General features: G+C 37.0%; 1 protein-coding gene across 1 annotated transcript in view; it reads left to right on the forward strand.

The window, feature by feature from the left end:
* The first annotated feature begins 9,704 nt into the window (after window positions 1-9,704).
* The window catches only part of TEK (TEK receptor tyrosine kinase), a 96,533-nt gene continuing 88,250 nt past the window's right edge, over window positions 9,705-17,987 (forward strand). Inside the window, exon 1 of the mRNA XM_016156267.2 lies at window positions 9,705-10,316. Within this exon, the coding sequence (XP_016011753.2) occupies window positions 10,265-10,316 (52 nt within the window). The 5' untranslated portion in view covers window positions 9,705-10,264. The remainder of the gene's footprint in view (window positions 10,317-17,987) is intronic.

The raw sequence follows: 17,987 nt of genomic DNA on the forward strand, positions 1-17,987 counted from the left end.
CATGGACCATGGCTCCACTGGGACGTGAACCCAAGACCTGTGTGTAAGGCAGATGTGCTAACCACTACACTATGGAACCACGTCCTCATTTACTTTATTTTAATGGCTATTGAGAGGGAGAAGTAGCTAATGCATATGATTAATTCACCATCTCTAAGCTGGAAGTTCATTTTTAATTGAAGTTCACTTCTGTTTGCATTGTTGAAGTTTTTTGTTCATTTTAAGGAAAATGAAGTTTAACAGATGTTTCTTGTTTCTAAAGGAGGTAATCAAGGCATAAGCCATATTTGAGTAAAATATTACTTGGGGGAATAAAAAAACAAGCATTCTTGAATTACATATGATGGCTCTTTTCTCTTGTGATTACTTAAAAATTATATGAGCATTGCTTGTATTGATTGTTTTCATCTTTTAAATTAATCACTGAAATACATCATTTCAAGCTTTATATAAAGGATGGCTATTGACTTCCTCTTTAAAGGCTTTAACACTATTAACATTAATATTTATGTTGTACATATTCTATCCCAGGCACTGTGTTAAGCATTATATGTACATTATCTTATATAATCTCTATAACAACCTAATGAAGTATGTAGTTTCAAACTGCTATTACAGATAAGGAAGCTGAGGCTTGAATGTCTAGCATAGCATGCTAGGAAATGGTAGGCCTAGGCATTTATATTTGCTTTTCTGATTCTGACACCTGTCTTCTTAACAATATGCTATATTATAGTGGGGGAGAACCTTGCTTGTTCAACTTACAGACAGTCCAGTTTGGTTTAATCTGCCATAGCATGAATCGTGTGTCTATGTGTATACATTGTGCGCAGGTCTGAAGGTGTTATTAATATGTATCTACATTTTAAATTAAATCAGTTTTTCCTGTTTATGGATTTTCTGTTCTTTAACCCAGGTTAAAGTAGAGATAATTATTATTAATATTATTAACTTAATATAATGCTGGAATGCCAGTTTCAGAAGTCAATTTAAATATAGGCTTTCCAGTGTCAAAAAATTTATACTCTGTGCTCTTGACTTAGAGAGTAGTTTGCCAAATGAAGGAGAAAAAAAACCATCTTAAAAAAAAATTTAGTTTCTATTTTGAGTTGTTTTGTTAAATTCCTCATTACAATTGGTTTTTTCTTTTTTGTTTATTTCTGTATCTGGCGAGAAGGACTGTGATTGCTATCTCATTGGCGTGGCTGAAGAGATGATACACAATCTAACATTCCAGGTTAATTTTCTTCTCTTTCACTATCTCTTTCCCACTTCACTGATGTAATTAACAGAAAGAACTTTCAAGACAAAGGTCCTAAGGGAGAAATGGTTTTGGGGTCTGTGAATTTACAATGTTCCAAGAACAGCGAAGAGGCCATCGTGCCTAACTGCAGAGGGCAAGGGGAGGGCACCTCCAGATAAAGCTGAAGAGCTTGGCAGGATGGCCCGTGTCTGGCACTGCAGGCCACACCAAGAGTTCACAATACAGAGCTGATGAGTAGCCATGAGTCACTAAGGGCAGGGGCCTTCCATGTGGTCAATGCCAGGTGCAAGGGAGTACCTCATGACTCTTTTTTGGTTTACTCCAAGGAATCAAAAGGCAGAGATTTAAGCCTGAATTTCTAGCAGTTTTTGCAGGCAGTTTTAGAAGCTGAATTACTCTTTAGTTATTTTATGGCGGCATGCCTACATTCCTGACTGGCCCAGTGTGGGGAGCTTTATTTTGATCTATGGACAGACACATACCAGTGGACATAATAAAACTTATATGCCAAATACAACCTTTATTCAGAGAATTTTTCCTGGACATTTAACCTATCTGTAATTAATAGTACTAAATTGAACAAACTCCTGCTTATAGAAAAACTAGTTGAATTGCCTTTATTTGGTTTTCCAAAGTATTAAAGTTCTCCAAACTAAAATATCTCCTAAATAGCATTTAAAGACTGTGTATTTCATGTTTCAACTCTTTAAACCTTTATAGAAATAGCTGCTGGAGTTACATATGAAATAATTCTTGCTCTCAGGGAGCCCACAGTCTAGTATGAGAGAAAGGCAATTTTTCTACAGTAAAGCATGGTTGATTCCCCAGTAGAGGACTGATTCAGTTTTTTTCTGTGGTTGTCACAGGTGGTGGTTGATGCATTTTAACTTGAAAAATGTGTGGGTTGTATTTGATGATGATAATAGCTATCATCATTAAGGCACTTTACCAGATGTTTTACAAAATTAAATGTTATCTCAAAGTAAATGTCCCCTGCCCCCTTTTAGCAGATGAAGAAACAAAGCTTCAGAGAACTGAGTTAGGCCCAAAAGAAATAGCTGGTAAGTAGGGTCTGTAAGATTTCTAAGTTAGTGATTCTGAAGCCCTGTACTTCTTGCTTTTCAATGAAGCAACTCCTTAAAGACTAGTTTCTATGATGTATATCTGGATAGAATCAGAGGCAATGATTCTACCACCGACCCTCTAAGGACATTTGCACTAGTTTTGTTTTGAATGGTCAAATTGCTCTCTAGAATGTGGGCCCTTCTGTATTCATTTACCAAAAGTTCACTGAATATCTGTGAGTGAAGCAGTGTGCTGAATGCTGGAGATACAAAGATGACTAAGACCTAGTCCTTCACTCTGAGAACTCATGGCCTAGAAAGGAAATAAGGAATTATAACACCGAGTGACAAATCCTCTGTTAAGAGTCATTTCTTCCTGCCCTTCCAAGTCATGTTTCTCACCCTCCTCTATTCACTCTTCTCCTTCTGTCTGCTTCTTATGGTCTAGGCTGCTATGAAATCCTTCACTTTGCATGCCATCTGAGTGATCTTATTCATCTCCATAGCAATGTTCAGATCCTGCTCATGAGTTTCAACGTATCCATTGCAAACTGAGTATTGGACCAGATGTGGCTATCTCATATCCAACCTGAACCTATGTAGCTATAATAGAATTTTATATTGAATCATTTATATTTTCCCACAAATGAACTTCACATCCTGCAACACTTTCATAGTGAGTACAACCATGTCATATTGTTATATAAAACAGCAACCTTGGACTTATCCTAGTTTCTTCCTTTTGTGCCACCCCCAAACAGTCATTAAAATTAATACTTCAATGACTTTAACAGTTGTCATTCTCTCCACTTCTAATATTACTATCGACTTAGTTCAGACTTTCATGATCTTTAAATGCCGCACTTGTACTATTCATATGTCATGATTTTTCCTGTCTTTAATCTCTATAAATCTCACATGTCCATTGCTCTTAGAGTTATCTCCCTAAAATGAAAATGATTGATACTCCTTGATATAAAACCTTTTATAGAACTTGATAGAATATACCAAATCTGGACCCAATTTGTTTAATGTACCTTGTCTCTGGCTAAGCCTTTTATCATCCTTATTTTAGCCTTAGTCGATCACTTACATTTCCCCTAACATGGTATATTATTTTACACCTTCATGTTTTGGCTCAAACTACTGGTCGTCCATCTGTTAGAAATGCCTGTCCTACATCCCTCCTTTTCATTGTCATGGTCATCTAGTAAACATTTCAGCTTTCAGTACCTAGTTTAAGAGTCCCCTCTTCTATATGTCCCTTTCTGGGGTGGAGGTATGAATCAATCAAAAACTGTTAAGGAGAATCAGTCTGCTATGATAAATGTCAAAAATTACTATAGTATCAAGTGGACTTCAGAACAAAGAATATTATCAGAGATAAAGATATATGTTAATTAAATAAAGGTAAGTAGGTCAATTACAAAGACATATAACAATCCTAAATATGAAGAAATCTAACAAACAACCTACAAAATACATGAAAAATTAATAGAATTGGAAGAATAAACAAAATACATAATCATAGTTGGAACCTTTAACATCCTGCTTACAGAAACTAATACAATAGGCAGATGGAAAATAAGTAGGGATATAGAAGACATAAACAACACTATGAACCAAGTGGCCCTAACTTGTTTTTGGAACACTCCAACCACCAACAGCAGAAAGCATATTATTTTCAAATGCACATGTAACATTCACCAAGACAGACCGTATTCTGGGTCATAAAATAAACCTAAATGTAACAGGACTGAAATACAAAGCATGCTCTCTGATTATAATAGAATTAAATTATAAATTATTTACAGGAAGATACCTGGAAAATCACCCAAATATTTACAAAATAAACAACACACTTCTAAATAAATCATGGGTTAAAGGAAAACTAGAAAATATTTTGAACTAAATGAAAATGAAAATTCAACATATCAAAATATGTAGGGTACGACTAAAGCAATGCTTAGAGGGGAATTTATAGCATTATTTGATATATTACAAGACAAGACACTAATATGTTTCTACTTTAAAAAACTATAATATGAAAAGCAAATTAAGTCTAAAGTAAGCAGAAGGATACAAAGGGACTAGTATAACTAAAACAATTTTGAAATTGATTGGCATTTGACTGCAGACACAGGAGAGAGGCTAGTTGAGATTGTAACTGCCCAGGTGAGCCCAAACTGTTGACCCACAGAACCATGAGCAACGTAAATGTTTGTTGTCTTAAGCCAATAAGTTATGGTGTAGTTTGTTAGGTATCAACAGCTACCCGTTAAGATGGGTTTTCACAGATGAAGCAACATTTGAATTGTATTTTGAAGGATGAATAGAACTTTCTTTTTCTTTTTTGTCATTATTTTTATCTCTTTTTTAAAGGTTTTTTTTGGGGGGTGGGTTAGGGTGGGGAATACCCCCAATCTATTTAATCTGTGAGAAATTGGTCTTGGTGAGTTGGGTACATTTTAGTTACGCTTTCCCTTAAGCCATTGAGAGAATATCATAGGATTATCTGGAGTAAAGTACAGAGCTCCTGCCATAAGAGACTTACAGTCTATCTGGAAAGATACCACCTATTCTAAGGAAATACCAGGAGGAGAAAAAAAAGGCATGAGCATTGATGCCTCCTGGCCTAAAGGACACCAAAGGAAAAACTACTAAAACTTGTATTGCCGGTACCTCCCTTTGGTCTTTAACCACACAATGCCTGATTTTGTTATTTAACCCTTCCTGTTTTGATGCACTGTTGCCATGCTGAGATTGTGTTACTGTGAGCTTCAAAAGCAGAGGCCACATCTTCTATGTCTGTGTCTCTTCCTACAACTACTAGCACAGTGCTTACCATTTAGATGCTAAAAGGAAAAAAAAATGTTTAAAGTAAATGGGATTTAGAGGGGGTCTGGTATTTTCCATAGCCATCAGCCCCACTCCAGACCAGAGTGGGTGTTGCCACATTAACTGTGGTGTCCTGGCTGGAGGCTGAGACTTAATTGTTGATGACCCTTCCTTTTCTGCGAGCCACTATTAAGTATAATGTGTTCAAAAAACAGTTCCTGAAAAGCCTTAAGAAGCCAGAAGTGATTGCTCTGGAGGTTCAGTGCCCACGGCCTTGAAAAAGGCAGAATGCAAGGCTACGCTATGGGAAGTTGAAACCCCAAACTATTGGCCTCAGTTCCTAGAGTCTGAGGTTCACTTGGATTCTACCTCTTATTTGCCAGTGGTGTTTTAAGGGACATCCTACTATTCTGTGTCAATTGTCTCAAGGATTTCCCCCAATCTTGTACACGTGTGCTCATTATTTTTAAAGTGTTGAAATTATGGAAAGTTATAAAGAAGACAGTAAGAGTAAATTTTCCAATACCCAGAAATAATGACTTTTAACATTTTGGTGTATATTTGTCGGGGTGTGTGTGTATAAATGTCACACTATTCGAACTTTTTTTTCCAGTCAACAATACACCATAAACATCTTTACATCTTCCCATGTCAATATTCTTCCAGCACAACATTTTGACATTTTTCTGGTATTTTATTATGTACTATGATTTACATAAATAATTCATTCCGTTGGCTGTTTAAATTGTTTCCAGGTTTTGATTATTATCAACAATGGTTCTACAATGCATAAATTTGGGGGTAGATCTTTGATTTTGGCTTAGAGTATAACATAAAAGTGGATTTTCTGGGCCAAATGGTATACATCTAAGTCATTTGCTACGTATATTGACCTCTAAACACAAGATACCGATTTGTAATAACATTGTATAAGTTATTTTCCACATCTCTTCATAAAAATTTTTTCTTATCCATTGATAAGTTTGCTAATCTGTCTTAAAGATTTTTTTCTATAGATGCTCTTTCATATATTAAGTGCAAAAAGCAGAGAATAGAAAATGAAATATTAGACAACTGCCTTGTTTGTTTTGTTTGCTTGTTTGTTGGTTTTACTTGGTTTCCTTTTTTTATTCTAGTCTAAATGTGTTTGGAAAAATCAAATTACACTGATAAGCTTGACTCATGAGGAAGAAGTCCTCCCTTACCTCCCTGGAGCAAGGCTGTGGGGGACCCACAGACCATGATAGTAGTTATTACGATTTTGGGAGCACAATGAGAATAGACAGCATTTTTTGGTGTCATCTAACTTTTCTATTATTTATCAGAGTTTCAGTTCAAATACTTTCCTAAGGTCTGGGTATACTCTGTTGGTGTTTGTGATGTTTCCTATATTTCTCTTTTATCTACTTTTCTGCACACTGTGGTCTAAAGGTGAGCTATGGAAAGAAGAGCCCTATATTAAATTTATAAATATTGGAGGCAAAGAGACCAAGGTTCTAATATTGCCTCTGCTATGCACAGCTGTAAAGTTAGATATGGCCCATTAACTTGTGCGGGACCTCATTTCCTCATTGTAAATGGCTTTATATTACAATTCAAGAGTGGTGCTGGTTGTTGTTAGTGGGAGGAACACGTAGAGAGCCTTTATTCAGTACTTTCTTGTGCCAGATACTGTATACATATTATCTCACTAATTAGGGTCATTTTCCTGCATTTTAAAAATGAAGAATTTGAGGTTCAGAAATCTGAATTAAATTGCCCAGGCCATGCAGAGAGTAAATTACAGCTAACATGTAACATGTAATCTAGGTTTGCCTGACTCCAAAGCCTACTCTAGACATGAGTATTGAGGGACAATGGGAGTATTTCCACTTACTAGGGTTTATTAAGAATTTAAGATCTGCTATGTGCCAGACACTATGCTCAGGTCTGGGAATTCAGTGGTGAATAAGTTAAATACGGCCCCTGCCTCATCAAGATTGCAGTCAAGTGAGGGAAAAGAGACATGGAAAGATGAAGTTATAAATACATAATTACCACTTGTGATTAATTCGTAAAAGAAAAGAACAGGGTGTTGTGAGAGAATAACAGGGAAGACCTAATTTGAATTGAATGGTCAGGGAAGATGTTTCTTAGGTTGAGACCTAGAGGATAACTGTGACTTAACCAAGCAAGTAAGGGATGAGTGTTTCAACTTTTCCAGGTGGGTGGGTTGAGCAACAGAAGGTAGGGAGCCGATCCAGTTGGACCCTAACCAGGTGCTTCGGGGAATGGAGGTGCCCTGATGATGGCTGCAGCCAGCTTTCTAGAGAGGGTTGTGGCCATGTTCAAGTATGTGGTATTTCCTTAACATGTTATGTATTGGGGAAAGTCCTACCAGACGTGGAAGTGGCCTCTCCCTTCCCTTGGAAATCCTGGCATGCCATCCAGTTTTGCAACTTCCCAACGTGTTGCCAGTCAGCTCTGCTGACCTATTCGCCCCACAGAGCATGAAGCTCATATTATTGTTCCTCGATTAGTTCTCTATGTTCTAATATCCATGGGGCAGAAAGCTGGAGCAGAGCATGTCTGGACACTTTTGTCTACAAGTTATCTTTACTTTATACCTGGAAATTACATGCTAAAGATTCAGATGTCCTAGAGAAAAGTTGCTAAACCTTTAGACTAGCTGTATAATCTAGGCTCTGGAAATCCAGCAGTATTATTAATTGGAGTAAATATTCTAGATAACAGTGGAAAGGATTAAATGGAAGATGAGATTAAACTGTGTACACAGCTCTTTTGGATAATGGAGAAATAAACTGAGGAACATTTCTGGATTACAGAGAGAATAAAACTGAGTCACTCATTCTGGATAAGGGAGGGAGACATAACTTGACTAACAATTCTGGGTATGGGAGGATGTGTATGGATGATGGGAGAAAGATGAAACTGAGCTGCTTTTCTGGATAACAGAGGGAGATAGCCCAGAAAAGGAAGTAAGGTAGTAGCATCTTCAGACCACAAAAACTAGCCAATAGGTGGGAGTGTGAGAAATGACAGCTTCCTTGTGTGGACATCAAGCACAGAGGAAGCTGTGTCCAAGGACGCAGGTGCCCTCGAGTTTGTTTATTTCTGTGGCCTTCCATTGCTGCTCCATGTAGCCTGGGGCCAGCAGACCTCATAAAGTCTCAGCCACCATGTTCTTAAAGCACATTTGTGACACTCCAGTCTTTTACAGTGACAGAGATACAAAGCTAGCATCCTCTTTGAGCTGCCCAGATAAAATGACCTAGGAATCAACTTGGGGATGCTGAGAGTGGGACAATTTAGTCATTTAAACTTGTGAGGCATTACAATCAGAAGGGAAATTAGTCACATCCAATCTAAATCCTTTGTTTTACAGTTCATTAAACTGAGGCCTGGAGCTGGGAAATGACTTGTACAAAGACCCCACAGGCAGATCAGGGCACAGCTGAGACTAGAACCCCAAATCTCCTACTCCTAGCCTAGTTGTTTACAATGCCAAACTTAAGGCCATCTCATAGGATTAGAGAACGGCTTTCTGGTCGAAGCTCCTGGAACCGAAATCAGAGACAGAATGGAAAGAATAAAGAAAATGAATTCTTTGAATTAGGCACAATGCCAGATGTTTTTACATATTTTAACTTTCACTTAATCCTCTCAAAAATCCCATGAATGAGACTTTATTGCCACTTTACAGCTGTTGAAACTGAGACTCAAAGAGATTAAGTATCTTGTCTCAGGCCGCAGATGTGGCTGAGCCAGTATTCGAACCCAGCTCTGCTTGAAAACAGTCTGAGGTTTTCTACTCCAGTAAACTAGAAACTTCAATTGGTTCTCAAGATCATCACTGATGTGATAAAACCTGGGACAGAAATTAGGTAAGACTAGCAGCATCTGCCCTTTCCTGTGGCGAGTAGGAAAAGGAAGAGCAGACGGTTTTTTCCTCAGGGTGATAAACAGAGTATTGACTCTCTATTTTGAAGTCATAATTCATGTCATGGAGAAATTATCATCTGGATAAAAGGTCTCTGAGCTTGTTTTAGGTATGGTTACTCCAATGGCTATTTTCCTTTTGGCCTATGTACCCTCTCTGCTCTTATGAGTAATATTTATAACCCATTCTAGTCACTTATGTTTGGTTTTTACACGGGTTATTTAAAAAATTTTGTATATAATTTGCTACTGACGTACCTTTGGCCAATAACCACAAAACGTCTCTCATTACTAAAATCCTTCTATGCCAGTTTCTTTAAGAAATTAGATCACTGTTAGATGAATTATTAATAAAAATTAAAGTGATAGCCAGTAGCATGGGTGTCTTTGGGCTCTTGGCCAATGAATAAACCATCTGTGTGAAAGGAAACACACTAACAATTTTGGACTCTCATCTCTGCGGTCACACTGAGCATTGACCTCACCGGTAATTACCCAAATTAATTGCCTTTCAGGTTGTGTTCTCTCGGCACGAAAACTTCTTTTTTCAATTCAAGCCACGTGGGTTAAAATGAGAAAAAACAAAAAACAAAAAACTGCTCCCCATACCCAGAAGCCCCTTCTGTTGGGGATTTCAAGTGGACCCAGGAGAGCTGTTAGAGGGCTGAGAAGGGCCAGTCATCATCGCATACCATACATAGGTGGAGGGCTTGTTTTTCTGTTTCCCGCCTATGAGAGGATACCCCTATTGTTTCTGAAAATGCTGACCAGGACCCACACTTCCAACAAAAATTCCTCTATCCCTACAACAGCAGCAAAAGGAGCAGAAGCAGCAGCAACAGATAAGTGTTTTTGATGAATTGCAAGATGGAGTGGGTTTGCAGTGCCCCCAGCCCTGCTGATACCGAATGCCTTTAAGATACAGCCTTTCCCATCCTAATCTACAAAGGAAACAGGAAAAAGGAACTTAAAACTCCCTGTGCTCAGACAGAAATGAGACTGTTACAGCCTGCTTCTGTGCTATTCCTTCTTGCCTCTGAGTTGTAAACAAGACCCAGTAGAACATGCAAATGGAAAGTCACAAACCTCTGGGTGCTTGAAAAGATCCTTGGGACCTTATGCACATCTGCGGAAACTGGATGGAGAGATTTGGAGAAGTATGGACTCTTTAGCCGGCTTAGTCCTCTATGGAGTCAGCTTGCTCCTTTCTGGTAAGATTTGGCTTTATTTTTTTGATATAGTTTTTTTTTTTTTTAAACAGTGATTCTGGGCTCTATTTCTTGGTACTGGTTAACAAGAAGCAGCTGTGGAATAGGCACTGTTTCTCTTTAATATATAATGTTCCATTTAATATATGTAAGGATTGAAATGTGATGTCTCTGTGGCATGTACTCATTTTTCTAGAGTTTCTCTTCTGCATAATTGTCCCCGTGTTGCCACAGACTCTGTGAGGACTAATAAGTTCACTTTATTTGAAGAGATTCACTTACTATGGTGCATTTTTTTTTTTTTACTGTTCTTCACGTGGGATCATTCCTTATTTTAAAAAATAAATAGAAACCTACTTCTTTTTTACCTACTTCAAAGAAAATCTTCAGTAATTTTTTAAACAATGAAATTCATGCTGAGAATTATGGGGACCCATTTAAGGCAATGTATAGATTGTCTGTCATTTTTAAATGATGACAAAAATGCTTTTCTATAGATTTTGTGTCTCCATCCTATTTTAGTCAAAGCAATCGAATTAGTCAAAATAGGGGTCAGAGAGATTAGGGCTATAGTATTTTTTAAAGTATTTGGCATATAGTAATTCATAAAGTTTTTATTGGCCCAACGAAATGAAAGTTTAGGCAGTTACCAGATCCCTGGGCACAGGAGACTATTGAAACCTGTTGTGGAGGAAAGGAACAGCTGGCCTGAATGTTTTTAGGTTAGTGTCTGCTGCTCACGTTCCTGAACTAGTGGCACACCTCTGTAGTTTACTCACCCTATGGGACACTGGCTGAAAATGGTGTCATAACCTGAAGTGCAAGTTACAACCATAATCACCATCAGTCTCTCCCCTTAGGTTTGGAAGCATTCTGATTATTATAATAGAAATAAAGTCGATATTGGAAATAAATTTGGGAAAATTTGCTGACCTTAATGGTGAAGGCTATGTTATATTGATAGAATTTGATCCAAATATACATAAGTATCTATTATATTATCTTTATGTTTTTCTAAATGAAATCTTAAATATTGAAAAAATTAATCCAATAAAATAACAGAATTTCATGTAATTTGCTTATAGCTCTTCAGTTCTCTTTCAACAACCAATTATATTGAGGATTTAATAATATCTTTAAGAATAAGAATATGTACTAAAAATTGCTAAAAATGAAAGATTATCCAAAATGGTTTTAATATTTATGTAGAAAATGTTTATATTAATATAGAAATAATTCTGATTTTTTTCAATAATGTGCACCTTTAAACCAAATAATTATCATGATTCCATTTTTAGTTTGCTCTTTTTCTGTATAACACATTTACCAGTGCTATTAAATATGGAACTGATTTTACACCAGGGATTATAGTAATCAAAGCTCTATAGTTGCTCTGAGATCCTTTTTACGTTAAATAATACAACCTTTTTATTTCACTTTCTTCCTCCATAGTGACTGTTATGGCACTTTGCAATATAGGCTTAGAAAAGCAGTCAAAATCAAACAAAAAAGTTATGCCTAACAGCATTGCTCCATGTTTAGACTTTAGTTTCCTGAAAACAGCACTGACTTCAAGAGGGAGAGGCCCAAAAGAGAAGGGTTTCATGATCTTGTTATAAAGGGAGGGTGACACTAGCAAGGCGGGTTCCTGAGAGTAGGTTTATAGTATTGAATCCTAACCCACATTCCCAGTCTAAGCTCCCATGAGCATGAATACCCAAGGCTTGGTAATTGCAATACAAGAATCCAACATGATCATGTCTCTAGGCATAGAAGCCCATTCTTCAAAGCAAACTCCACTGGTAGATGATAATAATCGAACAAGGGACTTACGGCTTTTAGGTTTATTTCTCCAGTAAATTTCTCATTCCTTTTTTCTAAGCAAATAGAACTGGAAAAAGAAGTGTCACATTTGCCTCAATGAAGATGGTTCTGGGTGCAGATGCTGACTCGTGAGAGATTTGCAGGAAGTATGTAGTTTTCAGAAGACTTCCCTCAAACCCACCCAGATTTTAGTATATTCCCCTCCCAATTGGGAATCATGGCTAATTTCAGGTTATAAACAAGTTATAAATGTATAGCTTTTCCCTACTCCCCCAACCTCACCAAAACAGGCTGCTCTTTCTAAAGTGTTGTACGCATAGAAAAACAAAGTAAATCACTTTCTGCTTTATTATAATGTGTCCTATATGGTCAACACTGATCCCATGGGAAGTCTCTAGCAGTGTGCCTTCATACCTCTTTCCTGCCTCATTTGACCTTTTTAAAAAAAATTTATTTTATTAATAATATAAAACAGTGTACGATTGACAGTACATTGACTAGACATTTATATAATTTAATTGCTCTTTCTCTCTTCTGGCTCTCTACATAGCCAATACATAAATGCCAACTGCATTCCCTATGATGTGCTCCCCATCCCTGTGACAATCTAATTTGCACTTCTTTAACCCTTCACCGCATTCTCCTGGCCCTCCGAACCCCCTCCCCTCTGTCCGTCACCAGAATGTCCTCTATAATTGTGAGTCTGTTTTGATTAGTTTGTTCTTTTTGTTCCTTAGATTCTGCATATAAGTGAAATCGTATGGTATTTATCTTTCTCTGACTTATTTCACTTAGCATAACAACATCTAGGTCCATCCATATCATTGCAAATGGTAGGGTTTCATTTTTTTTTAACGGCTGAGTAATATTCCATTGTATATATGAACAATTACTTCTTTATCTAATCATTTGTTGATAGGCATTTAGGTTGCTTCCGTATCTTGGCTATTGTAAATTGTGCTGTCATGAATATTGGGTTGCATAGATCTTTACGGATTATTCTTTTGATTTTCTTTGGATAAATACCCAGAAGTCTAATTGCTGGGTCAAAAGGTATATCTATTTTTAAGTTTTTGAGAAACATCTAGACTGTTTTCCATAGCAGCTGTATCAATTTTCACTCCCACCAACGTTTGAGGGTTCCCTTTTCTCTGCATTCTTGTCAACAAATGTTGTTCTTTGATTTATTGATAGCCATTCTGATAAGTGTGAGGTGATATCTCGTTGTGGTTTTAATTTGTATTTTTCTGATGATTATTGATCTTGAGCATCTTTTCATATGTCTGTTGGCCATCTGTATTTCCTCTTTGGAGAAGTATCTGTTCAGGTCTTCTGCCCATTTTTCTTAAATTAGATAGTTTGTATTTTGTTGTTCAGTTGTATGAGTTCTTTATGTATTTTGATATTAACCTCTCATCAGATTTGTCCTTAACTAACATCTTCTCCCAGTCTGTCGTCTTTGTTTTGTTGATGGTTTCCTTTGCTGTACTAAAACTTTTTAGTTTGATGTACTCCCATTTATTTATTTTTTCTTTTGTTTCCCTGGTCCAAGGAGATACATCCAAAAATAAATTACTGTTAGAAATATCAGAGAGATTATTGCCTATGTTTTCTTCTAGTAGTTTTATAGTTTTGGAACTTACTTTTAAGTCTTTAATCTATTTTGAGTCTATTGTTGTAAACAGTGTACGACTGACCTTTTAAATAACCTTGATTCAGGTTGTTATTTAAAATAGTGGATATCTTGTCTGAAGTGGCAAAGGAAATTCAGTTAAAGGCATACCTCAGAGATATTGCAGGTTCAGTTCCAGACCACAATGAAATGAGTCATAATCTTTTTTCTGGTGAAAGGTCTTGCCTTCAATTTGTAAAAAACGCAACATCTGTGAAGCACAATAAAGCATAGTGCTATAAAACGAGACATGCCTGTATAAGGTCAGAAAAGTGGTTCCAGATGGGACCTCCTCATCAGGGCTGGTCTTGGAAGGATAGTGTCATGTCTGAGTAATCAAGGGTGGAGGGCCAAATGCTGGGATCAGCAACACACCTGGGAATTATTTTCAGAGGGAGGAGTTCTGCTTTCTTCACAGATGCTCCCTCCCAAAGACTAAGATGTCTTTGTTGGGAGGTCTCAGCATTTCCTTTTCAGCCCTCCCCTGGGAGAGCTTCCTGCAAAAGCCTAGTTCCAAGACATCACCCCAGGAGGAAAGGACTCCTACAAGTGCCTCTCAGAAGACTATGTTGTGTCCCCTTGGCCATGCAGATGGGTGGGCTATCAAGTTTTCTGACATTATCAATTCATCTTCTTGGATCCTACCCTAAAAATGATTGTGTGTGTGTGTGTGTGTGTGTGTATGAGAGAGAGAGAGAGAGAGAGAGAGAGAGAGAGAGAGAGAGAGAGAGAGAAAGAGAGAAAGAGCGAGAGCGAGAGCGAGAGAGAGAGAGAGAGAAATTGTGTTACCTGTTTATTTCCTATAGATGGCTTATTGGTTAGAACACAGACTCAGGATTCAAGTAGATTTCTCTAGGCCAAAAGGGTGGACTAAACCCGAAAGATACCATTTCAAAATAGATAAATGTCAAGGTATGCATGTAGGTCCAATAAATAAAACATGTATGTTCCATGTGAAAGAGAGCTTGTTTGTTAAAAGTTCTAGCATCACCAAGTGTCACCAACTTTTGGTGATGTGGTGGCTGAAAAATTGACTCTTACTGGAAATTGCTGTTCGACTATTGCTATGGGTACATAGGCCTTTGATTATAAGAACATAACATTCTAAACAAGCTTTCTGCTTCTGTAACTCCACTTGCGCACCTGACCTATGAGTTGACAGGTAGTGAATAGAAGAAAGAGAGCCCTTTGTGTTTAGACAGAATGAAGAATGGGATTTTGGGCTTAAAAACCTTGTACCTCTACATTTAGGGGCTGCTTAATTTGGGGTCTGCATACTCCTGGCAGACCCAGCTGGCTGAATAAAGAATGTTTCCTATATCTCATTCACTGAGTTCTGGTGGTCCGTGTGTCTTTTGGGGGCTGGCAGCCACAACAGTGATACGTGAAATTCATAGAAGCCAACACATACTCTGCTTGCTAAAAAGGTGACACATAAGCTGTAATGGTTTGCATTAGTACGAATATGAGGTCTCAATTAGAAATAGTAATCATTTCACTCTACTGCTCAGAGCATAGCCATTGAACACTAAAGACACAGAAACCTGACAGCAAACATAGTAGGCAAACAAGGCAAATATTTTAGAAACCATGTCATATTGGAATATTTAGCCTAGAGAAAAAGGATGAATAGCAGTGTTTTTAAGGGTTTCCATATAGAAGACATCATAGATTGACATTATATTTTGCCAGATTTAGGATCCAAGGATAGAGGGAGTTGCACAAAGATGGTTTGACTTTACTTATGAAAACCTTTTAAAAATTTGATCAACATCCTCATGAGTGACCTTCCACACTGGAGAGGGCTCAGGCATAGATAAGGTGATCATCTATTAGGAATGTGAACAGAGGATGTAGAGTGTGGTGGTTACTACACTGTCTTTCACATCCTTTTTGTTTCACTGTTTGCAGCTCCTCATTGATCTCTTAAGAGGTGGATGAAGGTTCAGAAAAGCCACGAATATCTTTGCCCAGTGAAACTAAATTAGGTATATTTCTTGAACGTGAACCCAAATGTACTCATTTTATGTTGATTTTTAACTCAGTATGCCTTTCAAGAAAAGAGTACATGCATGTGTGCTATGATGACTTACTTTTGAAGCCTCTGTTTTATGGTACTGAGGTAGAGCTTATCAAAAATGCAGTAGGAATTAAGTGAGTGGATTGTGAAGTTGCAGGTCTGGAGTTAAGCCCAAATTGGATGACCATGGGCAAGTTATTTGATTTCTCTAAACCACAGTTTTCTCATCATTTATTCATGAGTGTATCTATTTCCCAGAGTTGTTATAGGCATCAAGTGTGATAATGTATGTGAAGTGTTTAGCCAGTAAGAACTCTATTATTAAATGAAGCTAGTGTAATCAAAAGAGAAGTGTTGCTATGAAGCTAGTGCTAAGACTGATCTAATCTTTTCCAGGGTTTAGGGGAGTCACTTGCTACTTATAGAAGCTGTATCCTAAAAAGACCTCAGCATAATCCAGTTCTTCAAATTTTGTGCTGGTCACTCTCCACTTGACAAACCAGAACACTGGCCTACTTGCCATCCAATGCTTATCCTCACCTATCCATTCATCCCTGCTCATGGTCCTTTCACTTCAACCAGGCCCATCTCCACAATCTATTCATTCATTCCTCTTGGCTTTTGTTCATGTTGTTCCAGCTGTTTGGAAATTACATTCTCCATGTTCACTCTGCAAACACAAATCAACTCAACTTGCTGAGGTCAACTCTTCCTCATGATATTTCCCCCGCTAATTCTGAGTCCTCTTAACACACAGGCTGTGGTCTTTGAGCTTTGGGCACACAGGTTTAGCCAATTAGCCTCTAAACATTTAACAACAGATACTACTTTTTCATTCTCCATAGTGCATATATTTGATGTTCAATAATTTTTATTAAATGGAGTTTGATATGCCATCATGAGAAAATGTTGTTATGTCACAGCAGACCCAAAGGAGGAAATATTGTAGAAAAGATTTTAGCCATGTTGAAATAATATAAATATTACCAATAATAAGTCAATTCCATATACACTGCAAGTAGTAGTCACTCATATCTTAAAAGGTTGCCTTATGTTAAATATTTGATATAATTAAGGTAAAAAAATCCTTTTCTTCTCTTAAGTATGAAACATAAAAATATACTCATGAAAGTGGGTTTAACCAGGGCTTTACTTAATATAGATATTTATAATTGCTGAATACTACCCAAAAGATATGCACACTTTTTCTTCAATAGACATTTATTGAGTTATTGCCTACCTATTATTCATTCATTCATTCACTTATTATTTCAGTTAATAAAGACATATCAGAGACTTACTTTGTGCCAAGTACTGTACTAGATACTAGAAATGCAAAAAAGAATGAGTCATTTTTTTCCTCACATTTTCTGGTAAAACTCACATCTTACTAAAAAAGGCGAATAAGGGCAGACGAATTATATGATGTTGTGATAAATAATTTAATAGTGGCATATACAAAATCTAGTTTTTCAAGAGCTATAAAAATTTTTGTTGGCTCCAATAAAAAATGAAACTTTAAAATCTAAATTAAATATATTTAATGAAATATATAAAAACATGTCAACTTCATTAATGTCTGACTTGAGTATGAATAAAATTAGTATTCGAAAACAATCTGTAGCTTAGATTTTTCTTTTGGTAAGAACTCCTAATAGTAGTGAATATTGCCAAAAATTATGGCCAGTTGTAATTATGAACTACTCATAGCCAAATGATTTTATTTTATTTTTTATTTTTTCATTGCCAAATGATTTCAAAAGTAAGAAGATAAAAAGGGAAGAAACTTTCCATGAGATGGAGCAAGGGGTATGCAATAGGATAAGCTTGAGGAAGTTGAGTAAGGTTGGAATGTAGGGTGGAGATGGAGAATTAAGATTCAAGTCAGATTGGAAAGGACCTCATAAGCCATTGTAAGTAGCTCGTACCTCATGCTATACATGTTGAAATTTAGCATTGTGTTTTTCTATCATATCTGATTTATGTCTTGGAAAATTCACTCTGACAATAGTGTCAAGGATGGATTGACATAGCAGAGACCGTAGGCCTGGAACAATCTGGTTTTCCGACACTTCAGGTAGGAAGGCCTGTATGAAGAGGGCGGGTTGAAAGTGTTTAGGAGGTGAAACTGTACGGGGTGGTGCTTGGTTGCTTAGGG

Source organism: Rousettus aegyptiacus, unplaced genomic scaffold (genome assembly GCF_014176215.1).
Source record: "Rousettus aegyptiacus isolate mRouAeg1 unplaced genomic scaffold, mRouAeg1.p scaffold_m13_p_3, whole genome shotgun sequence".
NCBI classification, from domain to species: Eukaryota; Metazoa; Chordata; class Mammalia; order Chiroptera; family Pteropodidae; genus Rousettus; species Rousettus aegyptiacus.